The following is a 21,130-nucleotide window of genomic DNA, read 5'->3' as shown; positions in this document are numbered from 1 at the left end:
ATCTAGAATCTTGGATCTTGTGAGAAAATGCCCAGGATTTTAATAAAATCATATTTTGCATTATACAGGGTGGCCACCGAACCGGGAAAAACGGGAAAAAGACGGGAATTTGAATCCATCGGGAAAAAGACGGGAAAAACGGGAATTTGAGATGGTCACCGGTAAAATCATATTGAATGAACATCTTCAAGCTCTAAATCTACAAACCATTAAAAATAAGTTTTAGAAAGTTGATATGGTTGATCATATTGCCATCTGTTATCTTGGATAGATAGGTTTCAAACATGATTTTCTTGTAGAAATAGTCTAGTTTGCTACACTAAAGTTGGTTGGTAATGTTTCGAAATATTTTATGATTTTTTTCTCTTACTAACAGGGCTTAATTTTTACTTTAACTTATCTGACTCAGAGTTCTGAAACTTTTACCAGAAGATTTAAGCACTCAAACATTTTTGATTCATAGTTTTCTTTAGTTATTTTAGTATTTTAGTTTAGAGCGGCTTTGTTCCATCCTCACCTTAAACATATTTGCTTTAGTGAAGTCTCCATATTTATGAAGAAATAAAAGAAGAAACACTCAACATTGAAATACTTTAAATAGGGTAATATGATGCACAAAAGAGACATATCTAGGTATTTAAATTAAAAATGGAATGGTGTTTGTATGTCACGAGTTGGCTTGAGAACGGGACGAATGATTTGAACAATCCTTTCACTTTTGTTTTCCTCAAGAGTTCCGACGTGTTTGAGTTGAATAACATTTTTCGAAATCCTCCAAGAAAGTTGAGAAAATAGGAAATGCGAATTTGAAAATGTCGATATACCGTCGCAGTGATAATAAAAATCCTCAAATGTTTCAGATTTAGCAAATTTGAAACATTTGCATCTTTGAAGAACAAAAAAATCCAAGCCTACTTGAGTTTTGACGTTGCGTTTGAATTGCGCGCATATCTTCTGCGCGTTACCGCCGCCGCTGGATGTGGATTTGAAATGAGCGCCGCAATAAATGTTCAAGTGAATCAAAAGCGCCAAGAATAGCAGCAATGGGGTGTAAGTGATAGAATCCCACTTTTGAGAAAAACGACTTTTAAGTTTTTTCAACAATTTTCATTCCATACTAATTGTACGAGAGCCAAAAAAAAACACATGTCAATCTTCTACGTATATTATTTGTTTCTTATTGGACGGAAAAATCACCTAAAAATACCGTTTAAAAGCTTAAAGTACAATTTTTAGGTATGTTCAACTAAAAAACCGATTAATGGGTTATTTTTGTGCGTTCGGACCCATCAATAAAAAACCTGAAAAATTTTGAAAATTATACCGGGAAAATCGGGAAAAAGCGGGAATTTCATAACGGATTTTTAATGGCCACCCTGTAGATTTCTCCTGATTCAATGTTAATTGGTGGCCACCCTGTAGATTTCTCCTGATTCAATGTTAATCTGTTTGGGAAAACGCTATTACCAGATCACTATAGCGTAAGCAGAGCTTGTAGCGACTTAGTGCCTGAGAGTTGGATCGCGAAACTGCGGTCAAGAGTTGGTCGATTAACACAGTACAAGCAGGGGAATCGATCAACGAGGCTAGTTCGTCATGTTGCTGAAATTGTTAGGCACGCAGAGCTCCGAGTTCTCAGAGAAGTCGACATTACTGAGGTCCTCGACACCATGTTGAGTGCTATTGCCAAACGATTGCGACGTTATGAAGAATGTTCGAAGCGGAAGGAACAAAACCGGATGGGTGTTCTACAACCGCATCCGGAATGACAAGATCGACTTTGGCGAGAGACTTCCGGAGATTGGCGACGTTACATAATTTTGGGCCAATTTATGGGAGAACCCCACTGAACACAACGGCGATATGGTTAGCAGAAGAAAAGAGACAATGTAATGGAATTGGAGACATGGCCGCGGTCGTGGACATGAGGCTACCTGGTATACCAGGAATTGGGCTGCATCAGGACCTGGCTTTGGTGCAAAATTTTTCGTATAAAAAACATACAACTATCCATGTGCGGATGGTGGAATGCTTCAATACGGTACAAGGAGACCCAACGCAGCTACCGGAATTCTTTATCAGGGGTGTCACATATCTTCTGCCAAAGGACCAAAACACAGCTGACCCAGCGAAGTACAGATCAATAACCTGCCTTTCAAGTTTGTACAAAGTGCTATCGTCGGATTCGGAATATGGTTGAAAGCGAAACATATAAATACCTCGGATTCCTGCAACTTAGAGTGGAGTGGCCGTTTTGCCCCACGAGTTGATTAAAGTTTAAGTCCTCCAATACGCTTTTTAAGGATAAATTCAACACTTTTTTCACATGGAATACAAACTATGGGAGTGCACAAGTCGATTTTCGGTGATAGTTTCAAAAATTTTGTTGTTTTGTTTTTGTTGGAATTGAAGAAGGACCAACATCCAAAGAGCGGTGATTCCTGGAACCTGCAGTATAGTGAGACGGATCCTGAACCACCACAACTGAGAAGCTCATCCAGCAGATTCATTAGGATAAGAAAAATTGATAAATGAGATCCACAGAGCTTAATCCCCTTTGGCATACAGACAACAATAACAAACCGACCCCGGAGAAAGGTGAAAATTTCAACTTTTTTTTTTTGCTGAGAAGTGTCAAAACTTTATAATCATAATAACACATTAAGATTAGTAGAAATAAGGGTTTTTTCATTAAAAACGTGCTTTTAAAATTAAAAACTTTTTCTTTTAAAACAGTAAAATATATTACTACGAACAATGCAGCTATTTTTTGGTTTCAAAACACGATTTTGTAGATTTGCATTAAATAAGAACGGGTACATATAACCTAAATCTAGCCTGGAATCTATCCAGAAAACTCTTATCAAGAATCAAATGATCTTGTTATAAATCTACCAAGGATGTCCTAAACCTTAGCACAAAAAAACTTGAAGTCACCTTGTAATCTCTGAATCCATCAAGCATCTATCTCCTTAAAACAGCTAGTAAAATCACATACAGAATTTAAAAATCATTTCAATAGGGATTTTGTTGAGAATCTACAATAGATTTTGCGTCTTATCTAGAAAGATCAAGCTAGGAATCCATTACGGATCTGGCCAGCAAAAAATCATCGAGAATCTTATCAGGAACAGTATTTAGAATTTGCTTGTGCATTATACACCCAGTTCCCCTATAACTCAAACAAACAAGACTACGGCGGCGCTATTTTCCACTTCCAAAGCAGCCGTTTTGATTATTTTAATGATCCATTTAAAATGACAAGTTGCTGGAAATTTACAATTTATGTCCTTTTTTGTTTTAGTCTGCTATCGAAACATGATCATTCACAATGTTTCTTCTTCTTCTTCTTCTTGGCATTACGGCCCCATTGGGACAGAGATTACTTCTAATTTTAGGGTTCTAGATGCTCTTCCGCAGTTATTAAGTGAGAGTTTTCTTGCCGTGGTTACACTTTCGCATTCATATAACATATGGCTGGCACGATAATACTCTATGACCAGGGAAGTCAAAAAAATCCCATTTCAAGTTGATACTAAACCGACGGGGAAACGAACCCAGACGTGAATTTGCTTTGTATCCGTGGACTTTACGTCTGAGGGTCTAGCCTAAGAAAAGTTCCGGTCAACCTCAATTAATTTTCTTTAATTAATTTAGCAAACAACTCCCCTCACTCGACTGCTAATGCGTTCGCATACGTTAAGGTATTCAATTGATTGTGTATTATTCAAACCATCCACACAGGCCCGGAATACGGTACAACTGAAGCGGCATGGAAGGGAATCCTTACCGAAGCGGATCGACTTTCTGACCTCCACCTGAAAGTTAAGGAAAACCTCTGCACTGACGTGATGCATCAAATCAAAGCATGGCAGAAGGATAATTACCACAAGGTAAAGGGACATCCCACATGTAATCCAATTAGCAACTAGATTAATACTACTCTCCCTTATTGCCGTCATTTCTTTCCCAGACGATGATGCAAATCAAGGAGCGAAAGGAAATGGAAGACCAGTTCAAGAAGGCACAGAAACCCTGGGCGAAGCATCTAACGAAGGTGGAAAAGTGCAAAGCCGACTACCATGCTGCTTGTAAGACGGAACGGTCCGCTGCCAACCAGGAACGTAATGCCTCGAGCGATTCGTCACTGTCCAATGATCAGGTTGTATGAAATTTGCGTCCGTCCGTGTTTAGGTTAACTGGTCACTAATTAAATTTACGATTTCAGCTGAAGAAGATGCAGGACCGAACGGCACGCACCAAGGACGAGGTGAACAAGTGCCGAGAACGGTACGACCAAGCCCTGCAGGAAATCAACAAATACAACCCCGTCTACATCGAGGACATGACGTCGGTGTTTATCAAGTGCCAAGAGATGGAGGAGACCAGGTTACGTTTCTTCAAAAATGTGCTATTTTCGATACACAAGTGTTTAAATATTTCCGAGGATCCGAGCTTACCGCAGATCTACAAGGAGTTCCATCACACCGTGAACAATGCCGACCACCTGAAGGACCTCAAGTGGTGGTCGAACAATCACGGCGTCAATATGGGTATGAGTTGGCCAACGTTCGTGGTAAGTTAAAGCTTTTTTTCTGCTTAAACCTAAATCTACGCGCTTACGCATGCTGATTCTAACGTTTTAAGATGCCTTCTAAACGTTACCCTATGGAATCCTGTTTTCCCCGAAGTGATATTTCTGTTTTATATTTTTTTACGTTCTACTTTCGAATGGCATGACTTTATGTGATGCGAACGAATCGTGAACAATTCACCATCACATTTGAGCGGTTCAATTCTGATTTGGAATGAGACTTTTGTTTGTTTGATTTTCGATTTGTATTCTAACATGTAACATTCTAACTGTTGTACATGAAGAAATGCCAATGAGTTTAAACCATTAAATTTTTATAAGAGCAAAAGTATGAAAATTAGGAGAACGATACATTTGGAACTTGCTATCAACAATTCATCAAAACTCTGGCGAATTTCACCAAATTCCTATTTCCAAGACAAGGCAGTACAATACAAATATTTGAAAGTTGGAGTTAAAATTAAATACATTTTCCAGAGTACAGTTTTGATTTTTAGATATTCCATAAAAAACAAATCTGAGCGTCGATATAACTGTATCACAGAATTCACAGAATAAAACAGAATATCAATCATACCCCACGAACGAATTTGTAATCTCCGCCAATAAAAAATAAAAAACGCTTACTAACATTCTCATATGCTTCAAATTCCGCTGCAACAGCAGTAAAAACTTTTCTCCTGCATCTGAAGCTACTTTGTATAAGTAAATCTTTAATCGAAATATTGGTAAAAACAAATTTCAAAATTTCCAAATTATAAATAAGACAAAATTGTTGAAAACGTGTTAAACGGTACGAACCGCCAACCGAAACCGCCATCTATACTTGCAGGAGTACACGGAAGAATTCCGCGACATTGCCAAGGGAATCAAGTCGAAAGAAGCTTTACCCGCTGCGCCGATAACGCTCATTCATCAGCGACCCGTTGCCGAAGATTTGCATGTAATTTCTTCTTTCATTTTTCGTTTTATTTTTTCACACTTCACAATGTACATTTTGCACACCAATAGAGCAATGCAGGCACCATTTTTGTTCGTTAGAATGTTGTTTAGATTGATTTGTTTTCGATTAAGGAACAATAGTAGAGTACTATCATAATCAGTTGAATTTGTAGATTTTTGGTTAGTAAAAGTAGGTTAGTTCTTTTGGTGAGGAATTTCATCACTTAAGCAGGTTACGCTGAATACCCCATTTGCATGCTTTTATATAGTTTTCAGTAGTATTTTGTTCGTCTAATATCGTTTGCAAAGCGAATTTCTGTTGTTTTCATCGTCAGCCATTAGCCATTGTGCATCTGGAATAGATGCACGATGTACGTTTCAACTCGCAATTAGTTTGATGTAGTGTAGTGTCGTTTGGCGTTGAATGAGTAGATAAATGCCATTGTTCAGTAGAAGCCGAAAAAAAGCTAGCTCGCACTTTTAAAGATCCAAACTTGGCGTTACATTAATCCATAACTTTTCTTTACTACGTGTGGAATGACTCTCAACAGGAATATCCCCCGCCAGCTAGTAACAATAACAAGAACAGCATAAACCGCACTTCAGCATCGCTCAGTATTAGTAATTCGAATAGCAATGCCAACAATGGCAGTACGCAGAGGGCCACCACGCCTAGTCAGGAATCGCCCAAGTCGGAAAGCGCCTCGATGAAGAACAGCGATCCGGCGACTACTCCGACGAGGACTTCACCGGCACGTATGGTTGGGGGAGCGACCGTCGTAACGTAAGTCGTACTATTACTTGGTTCTTAAGATTTTTGTTCAAAGCCCATCTTGTTTGCAGGAATGGCACCAACGGAAAAGCCAACGATTCACAAAATCCTTTCGACGAGGAGGAAGAATGGGATGAAGGCGATGGAGCGGACAACATTCTGGTGGACAATGGCGAACCTGGCGTTCCGGTTAAGGCTCTGTACGACTACGAAGGTGCGGAAAGCGATGAGCTGACATTCAAAATGGGTATGTATTAGCATGGCACATGCAATTTAATATTGTAGCACAAGGTGATACAATCTAGGATCATCAAAATAATCCTTCAATATAGAAAAAAAACTGGGATTCTCAGGGAATGTCTTCTATTCCTGGCGTACCACGTGATGTTTTGACCTAAACTCAAGGTTAAAAATTACAGAAATTTGAAACACATTATTGGCACCAAACCTTTTTCATTTAAATCATTTTTATGGTCTCCAAACGATACTTGAAGTATTCCGTTTTTGAATGGTTCAGTGACTTTTATTTAACAACTACTGAAAAACTAAACATTGCATCAGGGTGTCCATCCATCCGGGAAAAGCGAAAAAAAAAGGGAAATCCGAATGACCTGTAAAACTGTAGAACACACTGGGAAATCCGTATTTCGAACATAAGAACAGGCGGTTTGTTTGGAAACATTATAGGTGAAACTAGTAAATTTAGTCATGAGGTGCTTGAGCTTGAGCTTGAGCTTGATTGGCCGCCCGTGGATGCACTCCAGTATCGCCAGATCAGCTGCACTTACACAAGGAACCAACCGAATGACTGCTTGGGACTAACAGGCATCCTCAGTGTATAAGTGCTGGTGATCTTCTATTTTTAGGCAACAATGGCACCTGCCACGTCAGAATGCAGACCAATGAGGGGAAGGGGGAGGAATTGATGATGCATTGAACTGACTCCCACGTAGACCGTATATTCCACTGCATCCACGTCAGTTCATGCGGGAGTGTATGGATCGGGGGAAAGGCATGGCAGAGAGGTTTGCTTTTGTGGTTAGCAGACTGCCTATGTATCAGGCGTAAGAAAGGCGTGCGCGTGGAAGTAGGAAGCGTTAGGGAAACGGTTTCTTGTCCGTCTCTGGTTTTAGCGTTTGCTATGAACGAATAGTTTGAGTGTGATATATTTAGAATGGAAGATAGAAGCAAGTGAGAGATATACAACTACAAAGTACGAGGAAAGGGACGGGCCTGGGATTGAACCCATGACCTTCTGCATATGAAGCAGAAGCGGTAGCCATCAGACCACCAACCCCGTCTTCTAGTAAATTTAGTCATGAGGTGCACAACAAAAATTATTGTGCAGGTTCAAAGTTCAAGATACCTATGTATTAATTACTGGCAAGGTTTTTGGTGAGAAACATAATAGATTTCCTTTGCAAGTGGTGTACAGAATGCACAGACATTACCTCTGGCCTCATACCTTTTTTTCCCCGGAACCACCTTACGGTATCTATTCCGGAAGAAACCTGTGCATTCAATGTTTCTGTGAGCCTTCTTAAGGCTTACCATATTCAAAATAGGTAAATTTAATTCGTGGTCATTATCACGGTGATACAAGTTTCAATAAAAAACAATCATTAAATTTTGGAACGGTTGAATTTAGGCAACATGAAAATTTTTGGCATGTTGCCAAAATCGAACAGGCACTGTATACCGTTCCAGTTTTCGCGAGATTTTTACACTTAGCACGACTACTTAAGCTTCAATAAAATTTATATTGGGTGTGTCAGCTAAGAATAGACCAGCTGACACACCCAAAAAACACTAACCATACACTCTTATTCAGCTAGTGCATCTTGTCCTGCTTATCCTTCTGTAAAATGTCCATAATATTGTAGAAAAATGTGCTGAATGTTTGTGGCTTTCACTAAAATTTATTTTAAAATTTCGGCCTTCTGTGATTCGGTCTTTTGTGATTCGGCCTTCTGTGATTCGGCCTTTTGTGGTTCGGCCTTTTGTGATTCGGCCTTTTGTATGTTTCGGCCTTTTATGCTTTCGGCCTTTTGTGGTAGACCCATCCCCTCTGCATGTAGCGAGCATGCGATCGCAGGAGATTCTGAGTGCCGGAACCTATGCAGGTACTGCCTATAGCAACCATGTCCTAACAGAAACTGCCTTAGGGGGAATTTCACTTCCCCATGGTTTCTTTTATACCAATCCGACACATTTGGTATCAACCGATGGGTCTATCTATCTTTAGTGAAGTTATCCCATTCCTGCAGCCAACCTCTTTCGCGTTGAAAACTCCTCTGGTACTTCTTTGGTTGAAGCATTGAATGATGAGTCCGATGGGCGTCATCCCGGCTATGATGCAAACGACATCTTTAGATACCATTCCGTATGCGATTGCTACTCTTAAGCATATTATCCTGTACGTGCTTTCCAGCTGCTTTAGGTTTCTGCTCGTTCTAAGCGCTTTTGACCAGATTGGTCCTCCATACCTTAGTATGGATAGCTCCACGCTTGCCAGGAGCTTGCGTTTGCTGGCAATTACAGCAGGGCTGCTAGACATCATCCTCGATAGCGTAGCTATAGCCGTAGATGACCTTTAACAGGCATATTCAACGTTGCCAGCGAAGCTTGTCATCGATCATTACCCAAGACGCCGAAGAGATCGCTTGGGCTCTATGGTGCAACCACCTACCGAAATAAACGCCCGTTGCTCGGACCTGCGATTGGTGACCACCACCACCTCAGTCTTGTGACGGGCCAGTCCTAGTTTTCGAGGCTTCATCCATTCCTCAAGTATGCAAATAAAGTGCGCAGCTGTCAACTCTACTTCCACTATCGATTCGCCGAGACCGCTAGAGTGATGTCGTCGGCGAAGCCAACAATCTTACCATCCGTCGGAAGGGCAGCCTCAGTACGTCATCGTACATCGCATTCCATAACATCGGACCCAGGATTGAACCTTGAGATACTCCTGCGGTAATTCGAACACTTTTCTGCCTATCCTCTATGTCATACACCAGAATCCTATCATCAACATAGTTCTGTAGAAGCTTACACAACTGCACAGGTACCTTGTGGCTATAAAGTGCGTGGGCTATCGTTTCCCAGCTTGCGCTGTTGAACGCATTCTGCACATCCAGAGTGACAACCGCGCAGTAACGAATGCCGCTCCTTTTATGCTCGATTGCCACTTCAGCTGTCTGAACGACCGACTGGATAGCGTCCGAAGTAGATTTACCTTTCCTGAATCCAATCTGACTGTTGAACATCTCCAAAAAATAGCCCGTCGTATCTAGTAGACAGATATGTATATACGCCGATGGGTCACCTGGTGGTTTCCCCGGCTTTGGTAGTAGCACCAATTTCTGTCGCATCCATAATCCGAGAAGATTCCTTGGTTCCAGCGTTGAATCGAGGTTCTGAACATGTCCGGATCCGCATTCATTGCCGCTTCTACGGCAACATTCGGGATATCATCGGGTCCTGGTACATTATTTGTTCACGACTTCTGCCAGCTCTTCGTTCGTCACCCTCGCCACTTTTTCTCTTTTATCTGCCGCATACGGCGCTGGGGGCCATGGGCTTGTGGGATGATGTGGGAGGAGTACATCGATTATCGATCGCAGCAACTCGGTCGATTTCTCTTGGGGCGCTATGGCACCTTTGGTCTTAGCCATTTCCACTCTGTAGGCATCATCTCATAGACTCAAGTTGGCACTCTGGCATAGACTATCAAAGCATGCCCGTTTTTGACTCTTGATTTCCTTTTTGAGAGCTAGCTTTGCCTCTCTGAATGCTGCACCACGTTCTTCTCTTTGTGCTTCTGTGCGTGCGCGTTACACTCGCGCATCACTAAAACTCGAGATTAGCTTCTGCAAAGTTTTGATTGAAATTGTTAGCGTGAGACAATAGATAGGGGAAATAACACGGTCTCATGTGTTACCTTTATTCGGCCTCTTTGGTTGATGCAGCGGCTACCCCACTCCACTGCCCATGTATTAAAGTCCCCAGCTATCACTACTGGCTGCCGATTAGCTAGTTCGGCTATCATTCTGTCGACCATGTAGGAACATTCCTCAATCGACTACCTAAGGGGTGCGTAAAAACTGCAATAGAACACGCCGTTGATTTTTGCTATCGCAAAACCGTCATTTGAGATAGAGACTACTTCTTGAATTAGGTATCCTTCTGTCGTCCCTATAGCTGCTAGCTGTTGAGACCTAGCCGCAACCCAGTTCCCGTTGTTGGCTGGTATTCGGTATGGGTCCGATGGTAACACCCCGTCAGTCTTCGTTCCCGAGACTGACTGCTAGGCTGCACCACAATGGTTTCAATACAACTGTGTAACTTCCGTTTTGGCTGCTTTGACACTCCGCTTGTGCCCGGACATTCGGGTCCCCCCGTTAAGTGTCCGTTGTCTGCTCTGTCGACGCATATTCGGTACTTACCGATTTGCTTACAATCGCTTGCCCTATGGCCTTCGGTGCCGCATTTTCTGCACATCTTACTTCTGTCGGGACCATTGCATTTCCACGACTCATGGCCCTTCCCGAAACACTTGAAGCAAACTTCAGGAGGCTGTTGTATGCTCAGCCGGCAAACCGACCAGCCTGCCTTGAGTATGCCTAAGTTCTTCGCTTTGTTGGCCTCTGCGACCGGCAGTCTGATCGCTGCCGCCTGGGTGCCCTGCGGGCCTTTTCTAAGGTGGATGGCCTTACTGGCTACGTTGATGTCACACTGCTCTTTGAGAGCAGCCGAGACCTCCGCTGCATCGGTGACCTCATCCAGATGTTTACACTGGAGAATCGCTTCTGCATTCAGGGATCTTACATCAACATCGTCGCCAAGTACTTCCTTCTTTAAGACTAGGATCAATTCACCAATCCTAATCCGCCTTATGCTCCTCACATCTTCGCCCAATGGCGATAACTTCTCCGTGCTTCGCATCGCCTCCGGAAACTCGGCGTATTTCGCTTCCTCCGTTTTGATAACGAGGGCCTCGCCTAAATTCCTACGTTTCGCTGTTTTCGGTTTAGCATTCTCCATATCGTGGTCGTCTAGGAGACGCTAAACGCTGCAAAATGAAAACTGAAAATGAATATATTGTGGATCTAGCACTAAATTGCATTCCGATAGTTGACTTCCATTGCTGTTCCTATTCGTTAAAGCTTTTGGAAAAATTTTCTGGCTTTTCAGTCTATTTCAACAATTTAAAACAACTGTATGGTATCCGTCATGTTAATTATTGACATGAAATTTGTTTTCTGATATTCGTTTGTCACTGAGGTCAAATCCGTTTTTCATTAAGTAAATTTTCGATTTTACTTGTCATTTCTGTATAATTGTGTTCTAAATCATTCAAGTTGGACTTCAAATTTGGATGTCAAATTGGACGAATAATATAAAAGAAAATATTCCAGTGGCGATTGAAGGATGTTTGCTTCTTCTTATATTTATGTGAGCCTACGTCGTTAGCATCAAAAGAATAAAATTTGTTTTTTGTTGTGAAAAGAAAACTTAAATAAAATTGCTTTTTTTTGTTTTTGATCCTTTTCTTCTTCTTATTGAAATAAAAAACAAAAATGAACTTTTACTGAATTTCGGTAAAAATGTGCCGAAATTATCGGCAAAGCATTGCCGATCTGCTCAGCAAATTTTGACAGCTGGATGAGTTTTACATTTTACAGTCGTGTTTGGCACTTTGAACTTTTACCGAGATTTTCGCCGAGATTGGGTTCTCGGCGAAATAAATTAAGTGTGTTGGAAGTAATTCGCCATATAGTTCATCTGATAGTCAAAGCATTGATAAAATGATGAATATGATGCTGAAAACAAAATATGTTTACGACTTGCTTTCTATTTGATGTTGGACTTTACTCGGTATAACCCTGCGTGACCCGAGTCCTGGCGTCTGTGTTCCTGGCTGTAATAACTACAAAGCGGACTGAATCGAGGTGGAAACCAAAAAGTATACGTTTTAAGAGGTAGACTTAAATAGAGTTTCGGTGATACTGTAATTAAAAGGTTTCAGGAAACACGTCTGCTTCAGCTCGCGTACAGATAACTTCTCATCTTGTATTTCTGTTCTGTTTCATAGCACAGCATTTATATTCCTTTTTCTCTCTTAAACGATAAGCTCTCTTTCGAATATGCACTAACACAACAACTCCTCCTTTCATTAAGAATGAAAACTAATTCAAAATCTAATAGAATTCGAAATCAAAACTTTGACTATAATATTGAACGATTTGAAATTCAGAATAAAAATCAATAGTATACAAAATCTCCTTTACGTTTTTTCTTAGCATTTCTACTAGATTTTCTTGTTTGGTTCGACGCTAAATTAATCTCTTGCCTATCTATTTGATCTCCGATCGGAGTTTCTTCTCTAAAAATAAACGATTCCGCTGGGAAGCCATAAAAATCCGGCTCCTGATCTGAAATTCTTTCGTCATCTTCGACGTCAACCTCTCTCCTTCTCTTTCTAGAATTACTCTGCACATTCTCTCTGCGAATCACAAAACGTGAGCCAGTTGTACTTTTAGGAACCTCGGAAATTTTAATCTGTCGTCTGTGTGCCGTAATCATCCTGCCTCCAAGTGATATCTGAAAAACATTCGAAGAAATACGTTTAAGATACGTTGCAGGTAACCATCGCCTAATGTCACTTTTGTTAGCATTTTTGTAATAGATCAGAGCTGTGATGTTAAAGTCACCAAAATAGCTTTGGTGAGCGAATTTGACGGATAGCGCCGACAATTTTTGTCGCATAGGATTCATCGAATGTAGCGCGGTTGTTGCACCATGGCCAGATTCATTTCCCGAGCGCGTGCACGGAAAGAAATAACAATTGTAATTTAAAAAAAACAGTAGCGGAAAATCAACTGATGATCATTGTCGTTCTACTATTATCAAACATTTTAATAAAAATAAAATGCTTTTAGAAGTGCGCAGCAATGCTAAATCGGTCTGATGTATTCTGCGCAGTTCATATGTATTTTCCACACGTTTTCCTATAATTGTTTTTAATCCACTTCGATACCGTCAATCCGCCCCCAAACTGGATGGCGTACACTCAGCTTAAGGTGATTATAAAACGAAGCCAAACAAGGGCACAAGACTGAAGAATCTGACAACAGTTTGCGTTGAAAACCAATCAATCTGCTTGCTTGCTGGTGGTGACTAATGGGATAAATTTTCAACGGTGAGAGCTGTTTGGTTCTCAAGTCTTGTGCTTTTGAAAATTTGAGGTGTGGCTTTGTTCTATAATCACCTTAACGCAATTTATAATTAAGTATTGAGTTGTAAATATTAGTATATATTAGTTGTGTTGCTAGAGGACATCTTGAAAATTCACTGAGATTCTTTCAGAAACCCTTCTGAAATTATTATATGTAGTTATTTCTTTGATCGCTCTGATTTTTCCAATAACCTCCTTGGGACTTCCTATTGGACTATCCCAGAAACCCATCTTGGGTTATTATTTATCTTGGGAAATCCTTTCAGGATTCTGCTGTAAAATTCTGGAATTCTGCCGAAAATGATTTAATGATTGCTTTCCAGTGTAATGGAATCTATTTTAAAAATCTGGGTTCGGGGATTCTCACAAAATTTCTCGGGATTTCTTCTGGAAATCCAATCAAAATTATTATTTAAATTCTGATATTTTCCTCGTAATTCTTCAGTATTTCTTCCGTGAAACTCTTTGAAAGTTCTTCAAAAATCCCTTTGAGATTCTTTCCGAAAAATGTCTTAGATTATACCTATTATTCTAGAATACTCTCGGAAAGACGCCTGAGACTATAATCAAAAAAATCTATTATTTCACTTCACTTTCTTCCGTGCAAATTCTTGGGATTCTTTCGGAAATTCCTCTGGAATTCTTTTGTAAATCCCAATGGAATTCTCCCAGAAATCCCTGTGGAATACTTCCGAAAATCCTGCTAAGAATCTTCCAGATGACGGGGATTTTTTTAAATCTTTATTTTTGGAACTCATCCGAAAATTCCTCTGTAATTGTTTGTAAATCCTCCTTATATTCTTACAGAAATCCTTCTTATATTCTTACAGATTTATTGCTATTGATTTTATTGTTTCTGCCTGAGATAATTTTGTATATCCAGAATTATTCCGAAAATTCCTTCGTGATTCTTTAGAATTTTTTTCTAAGATTTTTTGAGAAAAAAAAACTTTGTGATTCTTCTGGAAATTCATAAGGAAGTGTTTTTGATTTTTTTCGTGATTTATCATTGATTTTCCTTGAAAATTTTCTTAAATCCTTGGCAGAATTTTCTGAAAATCCCTCTTGACTTCAAATGGAAATCCTCCAAGAAAACTACCGGACAGTCACTGGGACTTTTAAAAAAATATCTATGAGATTCTTTGATTACTGATTTCTCTTTCTGAGCATCTTTTGAAAGTGACTTTTAAATGGTTCTGGAAATTCCATTTGAAATTATTCCGTAAATCTTTCTGGAGCTCTTCTGGACATCGTAATTATTCTGGAAAATATTCATGAAATCATCTGGATGTCTGTGTCTTTTCATTGAATCTTCAGGGGTTCTTGCGAAATAACTTCTGGGATTCTTTTGGATATCACTGTAAAAAACATTCAAAATCCATTCGAAATTCTCCTGAGATTGTTTCAGGAATTTACGAGAATCCTTAAAATAATTCCTTTAGAAATCTCCCTGATAATATTTTAGTGATTTCTCTGTGGTTCTTCTGTAAATCGACCTGGGATTCTTCCGGAAATCCTCCTTTAATTCCAAAGCAATTTCCAGAAGAATTTTCAGAAGGATATTTTTAAGAATCCTGTATATTTTTCCCTAAGAATCTCAATGTATTTAAACAAAATACCAGGACAATTTACGGTTGAATCCCACAAAAACTTCCGGTGAAATTCTTGTTGAATTCCAGTCGTATTTCCGGATGAATTTCGGCAGGTTTTACGGAAGAATCCCAGCAGAATTTCTTGAAAAATTCCAGTAAAATTTCTGGAAGAATCTTAGAAAGATGTTTTGAAGTCCTCCAGCAGGATAACAGAAAGAAATCTGGGGGTATTGTAGAAGAATTTCCGAAAGAATCCTAGAGAGATAGTCGAAATAATAACAGTTTTCTTGAAAAATTCAGGAAACTCCCAGAGTCTAGAGGTAATTCGGGAAGAATTTCTGCAAGAATCCTTAACAGAAGGATTTGAAGTATCCTTAGAAAGATTTTCGAAAGTATCCCAGAAGGCTTCCCGAAAGAATGCTAGAAAGATATCTGGAAGATTTCCTACAGGATTTTTGGAAGAGTCCCAGACAAATTTCAAGAATATTGACGTAAAAATCTCAGTGGCATTTCTAGAATAATTTCAGAAAGATTTTCGGAAGCATCCTCGAAAGTATTCTAAAGGGATTCCGAAAGCATCTCAGGTGATTTCCGGAAGAATACCAGAGGTATTCTCATAATAATCCCAGAAGTATTTCCGGAAAAGGCCAGAGTTATTTTCGGAGGAATTCTCGACGAATTTGTAGTAGAGTCGTAGTACATTTTTTGGCAAAATCCTCTAAAAATATCCAGAAGAATTGCATCAGGATTTTTGTTAGAATCTTCCATTGAATTTCCGAAAGAATCTTCGAGAATTTCGATTCGAATTTGATTTCCAGGATTTCAAAAGTAATCCTTAAGGAGATAAACGCAAACTCACATACAGATTTATGCAAATATTTCAATAAGATGTCCAGAAGAATCACAAAGGATATCCGAAAGAATCTTAGATACAGTACCGGAATGCTAACGATGTTTTTTAGATGAGTTCAAAAGCGATATCTGTAAGTATTCTGTGATTTCCAGAAGAACTTAGAGAAAAATCAGAAATAATCTTTAGATTTCCAGAACAACCCCAGAGAGGTTTTGAAGGATTCATAAGTGATTTAAGGAAGAATCCCAGGAGGGAAATTCCATAGAATTCTGGAGTAATTTCTGGACCAATGTCTTTTTATATGCTGTATCAATATTAACAAGTAATTATAATAAACAAGTATTTATGGAACAATAACAATTTTAATTTATCGCCATTGTTGTAACTGTTTTCTTTTAGAAGTCCCGTGGGTAAAACTCGAAATTGGTTGGGACAGCTTTAGCTGTAATTAATTTATTTTATAATTGCTGTATGTTTTTGGATAACAAGTTTACTTACAATTTTAACAGTTCCTCCGTACTAATCCTTTAGTTTTACAAATTTAGCTAGTAGTATGTGTTTGATGTGTCGTAACTAGATTTACAAATTCATATTAGGTAAGTAATAGGTTTTTATATATGTTCAGTTTTACACTTACATTTAGGTTCAAATTCACTCAACTTCAAATTGAATACTAGCTTTAAGAAATTTTAGAAATCAAGAAATTTCTTTTTAAATCTACCACTAAGATTGAATCTCTCACAAATCTGCAACGTAATCGATCGTGATGTTTTGCCCTTTCTGACAGGTTTCTGTTCTTTGACATTTCCTCTCGATATTCGTATGCGCCCTGTGATAATTTAGGTACGTACGCGCCGAGGGATCTTCGTCGTCACATCCCCCCACCCGTAAACCATCTTGTTCAGTTTCCGGTTTACCGCCTTTAACGACGTCGAGTAACGCCAACTTCACAATTGGTCTCCGAAGTACACCATTCACTGTCCGTACCAGTGCTTGTCGCACTCGCCCATCTTTACCTTGCATGACTTTCTCCACTATTCCTCTTATCCATTGATTCCGCACCGCGCCGTCAACGACCAACACAAGATCGCCTTCCGCAAGATCCTTTACTTCATCGAACCATTTTGATCTTCTCGATATCACCGGCAAGTATTCTTTGATCCACCTTCTCCATATCCCATCCGACAAATGTTGCGCTAATTTCCATCCGTTCCTCAACGACGATTGGTAATCCGTTGGCAGCACCGGCACCTGTTTCACTCCGCTTGAACTTCCTAACAGGAAGTGATTAGGAGTTAGAGACTCCTGGTCAGCCGCCTCCAATGGTATGTATGTCAGCGGCCGTGAATTGATCATTGCCTCCGCCTCTATGACCACGGTCTCCAAAACTTCATCGTCCGGTCGTCTCTGCGCTTCTAAAATGCCCTCGATAGCGACCTTGACTGATCGGACCATTCTCTCCCACGCTCCTCCCATATGAGGTGCTCCCGGTGGGTTGAACGACCAACGGGTTGTGGTGTTGGTGAATGTTGACGCTAAATGGTGAGTTAACTCTTCGATCTCCCGCTTCAACTGATTGCTTGCACCAACAAAGTTGGTGCCGTTGTCGCTAAAGATTTCTGCTGGTGCTCCACGCCGCGACACGAATCTTCTCACGGCCATCACGCATGATTCCTTGGACAAGCTATGTACAACTTCAAGATGTACCGCACGAATTGTCAAGCAAGTGAAAAGAGCTATCCACCGCTTGACATTGCTGCGCCCTACTTTCACCAGCACTGGTCCAAAATAGTCTACACCTACGAAGGTAAACGGCCGCACGTAGGGGCTCACTCTGACCTTCGGTAGCGGCGCCATAAGAGGCGAACTAGGTGACGCACGACGAATTTTACAAGCCATGCAGTCATTCGTCACTTTGTACGTTAGTGACCTAAGTCTCGAAATCTCGTAGAGCTGTCGCATCTCGTTGACAACCGTTTCGCGGTTGCGGTGTCGAAGACGACGGTGAAAGTAGTCGACGAGAAGAAGAGTAATTCGATGTTGGTGGGGTAGGATTACTGGATATTTGGTGCAATACGGTATCCAATCAGCATTTTCAAGGCGGCTTCGTTTTCGCATAACGCCAGTCTCATCCATGAACGGGCATTGCTTGTATATTTTGCTGGATTTTGAAAGCGCGCCATGAACATCATAAGGCCTCCCCTTCGTCTTCTTTACCTGCTGTAGTTCCGATGCAAAGCACTCGGCTTGTGCTTGAATCCACAACGATCTCTCGGCAGCCACCAACTCTTCGTGCGTCAAGGCTCCCAGTATACGCTCCTCGTTTCGTTGTGATCGTCGGATGTTTTCGATGAATCGATGTACGTATGTCATGGTACGATGTAGTTTCTCCCATTTACTGAACCTTTCGACATCCACCAGTGACGGTCTTAATTCCTCATGAAGGTTACACATCACCAGCTCTTCCTCCGTAGTGTCGATCTGATCATCTCTTCCTGGCCATGAGGCTTCCGGCTTTTTAAGAAACGCTGGTCCTCGAAACCATCGACTCTCTGATTTAACATCCGGTCCGGTTCCCCATTTGGTTGCGTCATCCGCTACATTTTCTTTTGTGGGTACTTTCCGCCACTCGTTGACATCCGTCATTGAGAGTATTTCACCTATCCTGAATCCCACATATTGATGGTACCGCCTCTGATCTGCCTTGTTGCAGCAAAATCGAAAGTAGCACCGCTAAAACTGCTGACGATTCCTCGGCTCGAGGACCAGAATAGTGGAGAAAGTCATGCAAGGTAAAGATGGGCGAGTGCGACAAGCACTGGTACGGACAGTGAATGGTGTACTTCGGAGACCAATTGTGAAGTTGGCGTTACTCGACGTCGTTAAAGGCGGTAAACCGGAAACTGAACAAGATGGTTTACGGGTGGGGGGATGTGACGACGAAGATCCCTCGGCGCGTACGTACCTAAATTATCACAGGGCGCATACGAATATCGAGAGGAAATGTCAAAGAACAGAAACCTGTCAGAAAGGGCAAAACATCACGATCGATTACGTTGCAGATTTGTGAGAGATTCAATCTTAGTGGTAGATTTAAAAAGAAATTTCTTGATTTCTAAAATTTCTTAAAGCTAGTATTCAATTTGAAGTTGAGTGAATTTGAACCTAAATGTAAGTGTAAAACTGAACATATATAAAAACCTATTACTTACCTAATATGAATTTGTAAATCTAGTTACGACACATCAAACACATACTACTAGCTAAATTTGTAAAACTAAAGGATTAGTACGGAGGAACTGTTAAAATTGTAAGTAAACTTGTTATCCAAAAACATACAGCAATTATAAAATAAATTAATTACAGCTAAAGCTGTCCCAACCAATTTCGAGTTTTACCCACGGGACTTCTAAAAGAAAACAGTTACAACATCCTTTAGAATTTTAACACCGCATAAGCAATGGCGGATAAAGGGAATGACTCGCAGATGCCACGAAATTGCGCTTCATGCTCCAAGCCCGACGAACACGATGATATGGTGGCGTGTGATGCATGCCATGAATGGCATCATTATTCATGTGCGCGGGTCGATGCAACGGTTCAAGATCGCAGTTGGAAATGTGCATCCTGTGAACTCCCTAATGATCCGAACACCAATCAACACCATATTGGTGTGACGGAACCAAACAAGAAAGGTGCGAAACCGAAAGTGCCGGCAGTACAACCGGAGAGTTTAGCTGTTCCGCCGAAGAAGCTGGTGGCGAAGTCTTCAACCGGCAGCAAAGTCAGCCGCAAGTCGAAGAAGGGTGAGGCTAGTACTACATCGAGTGCCCGGATTCGACTGGAATTGGAGCTAAAGGCCGTTGAAGAACAACAGCGAATAAGAGAAGAAGAACTGGCAGCGGAGAAAGAACTTCAGGACCTCGAACGGAAGCTTGAGGAGGAATTGCGGGAAAAGGAGTTGGCGATCGAAGCGAAAAGGATCACTGATGCCAAGGCCGCTCTAAAGAAGAAGATGGAAGTGGAACGCGAATACAGGAAACAGCAGATGGCGATAAGAAGGCAGTCAGAGGAGGAGAAGGTAAAGTTAATCCGGCAGGCATCCGAGTATGGCAGTGGCAGAGGTAGTTCGATCGGTACGGATACCGGTTCCAAGGATAAGGTGGAGGATTGGCTAAAGAAATCGACGCAGCAGACAGCGGGACAATCAACAGAGTTCACGTCAGCAGTCGACCCTAGTAATGGTCCGAAGCAGGTATTTGTCGAACAAAAAACTAACCATCAAGCTACAATCAATATTAGGGACGATAGGAGCTTAGACCAACACCCTCTAACCACGCCCAATAAAGTTGTCTCCCCCTCGCATTTTCTCCCCACAAAACCTGTAGTCGATCAGAAAACTGTAGTACAGCAAGCTCGCACGAATGATTTCGCTGAGCGACATTTCGTTGACGAGTTTGAAAAGCTGGGTATGGGAGAAACCTCCGGAACCAGAGTCATAACTGGTAATAAAAACCTGAAACTTTTAGTGAGTGGTGTTGACTGCATCGATCGTTTCGTGTCTCGTGATCTTCCAAGCGTTCGTGGAAGACGGGAAAGTGAAAGTCGTTTGTCCAACGCTGGCGGAAGATTCTTATCCACTGGAGATGACAGCGAACATCATAGCGTGGAAGTGCATCCGAACGCTTCTGGAATAGGACAGAATATACGTGCCCCTATTCGAGTTTCAACAGATCAACGTGAAGCAGGATTCGGTGTGAGGAGTGAGCAACCGGTCCCGAGAAGTGTTGCGCCTGTCAATCAAGAGCGCTACAGCGAGGACTACCTGGATGGCCCGACAAATCGACAACTGGCTGCCAGACAGGTGATGGGTAAGGATTTGCCCATGTTTTCAGGCAATCCTGAGGAATGGCCGATTTGGATTAGCAACTTTCGTCGGTCAACTTCCACTTGCGGGTTTTCGGACGATGAAAACTTAATTCGACTCCAACGCTGTTTGAAGGGGTCAGCTCTCGAATCTGTTCGTTGTAGACTGCTCTGCCCGGCAAGCGTTCCACACGTTATCCGTACCTTGGAGATGCGTTACGGTAGACCGGAGACTCTCATCCGTTCTATGACGGAACGCGTCCGTCGACTGCCG

The 21,130-nt window shown here is 41.1% G+C and overlaps 1 protein-coding gene across 10 annotated transcripts in view; it reads left to right on the top strand.

The window, feature by feature from the left end:
* The window catches only part of LOC5573175 (protein kinase C and casein kinase II substrate protein 3), a 147,951-nt gene that overhangs the window by 114,196 nt on the left and 12,625 nt on the right, over positions 1 to 21,130 (top strand). For 8 of the 10 annotated variants that reach the window (XM_021847582.1, XM_021847581.1, XM_021847586.1 and 5 more), the window contains 6 exons: positions 3,745 to 3,893; positions 3,974 to 4,165; positions 4,229 to 4,576; positions 5,427 to 5,537; positions 6,088 to 6,320; positions 6,380 to 6,555. In XM_021847582.1, the coding sequence (XP_021703274.1) occupies positions 3,745 to 3,893; positions 3,974 to 4,165; positions 4,229 to 4,576; positions 5,427 to 5,537; positions 6,088 to 6,320; positions 6,380 to 6,555 (1,209 nt within the window). The remainder of the gene's footprint in view (positions 1 to 3,744; positions 3,894 to 3,973; positions 4,166 to 4,228; positions 4,577 to 5,426; positions 5,538 to 6,087; positions 6,321 to 6,379; positions 6,556 to 21,130) is intronic. The other 2 variants (XM_021847587.1, XM_021847588.1) reach the window with 2 other exon arrangements.

Source organism: Aedes aegypti, chromosome 2 (assembly GCF_002204515.2).
Source record: "Aedes aegypti strain LVP_AGWG chromosome 2, AaegL5.0 Primary Assembly, whole genome shotgun sequence".
In the NCBI taxonomy this organism is placed as follows: domain Eukaryota; kingdom Metazoa; phylum Arthropoda; class Insecta; order Diptera; family Culicidae; genus Aedes; species Aedes aegypti.
The sequence above is the reverse complement of the archived record's forward strand: the minus strand, read 5'-3'. Positions and strand labels throughout refer to the sequence as shown.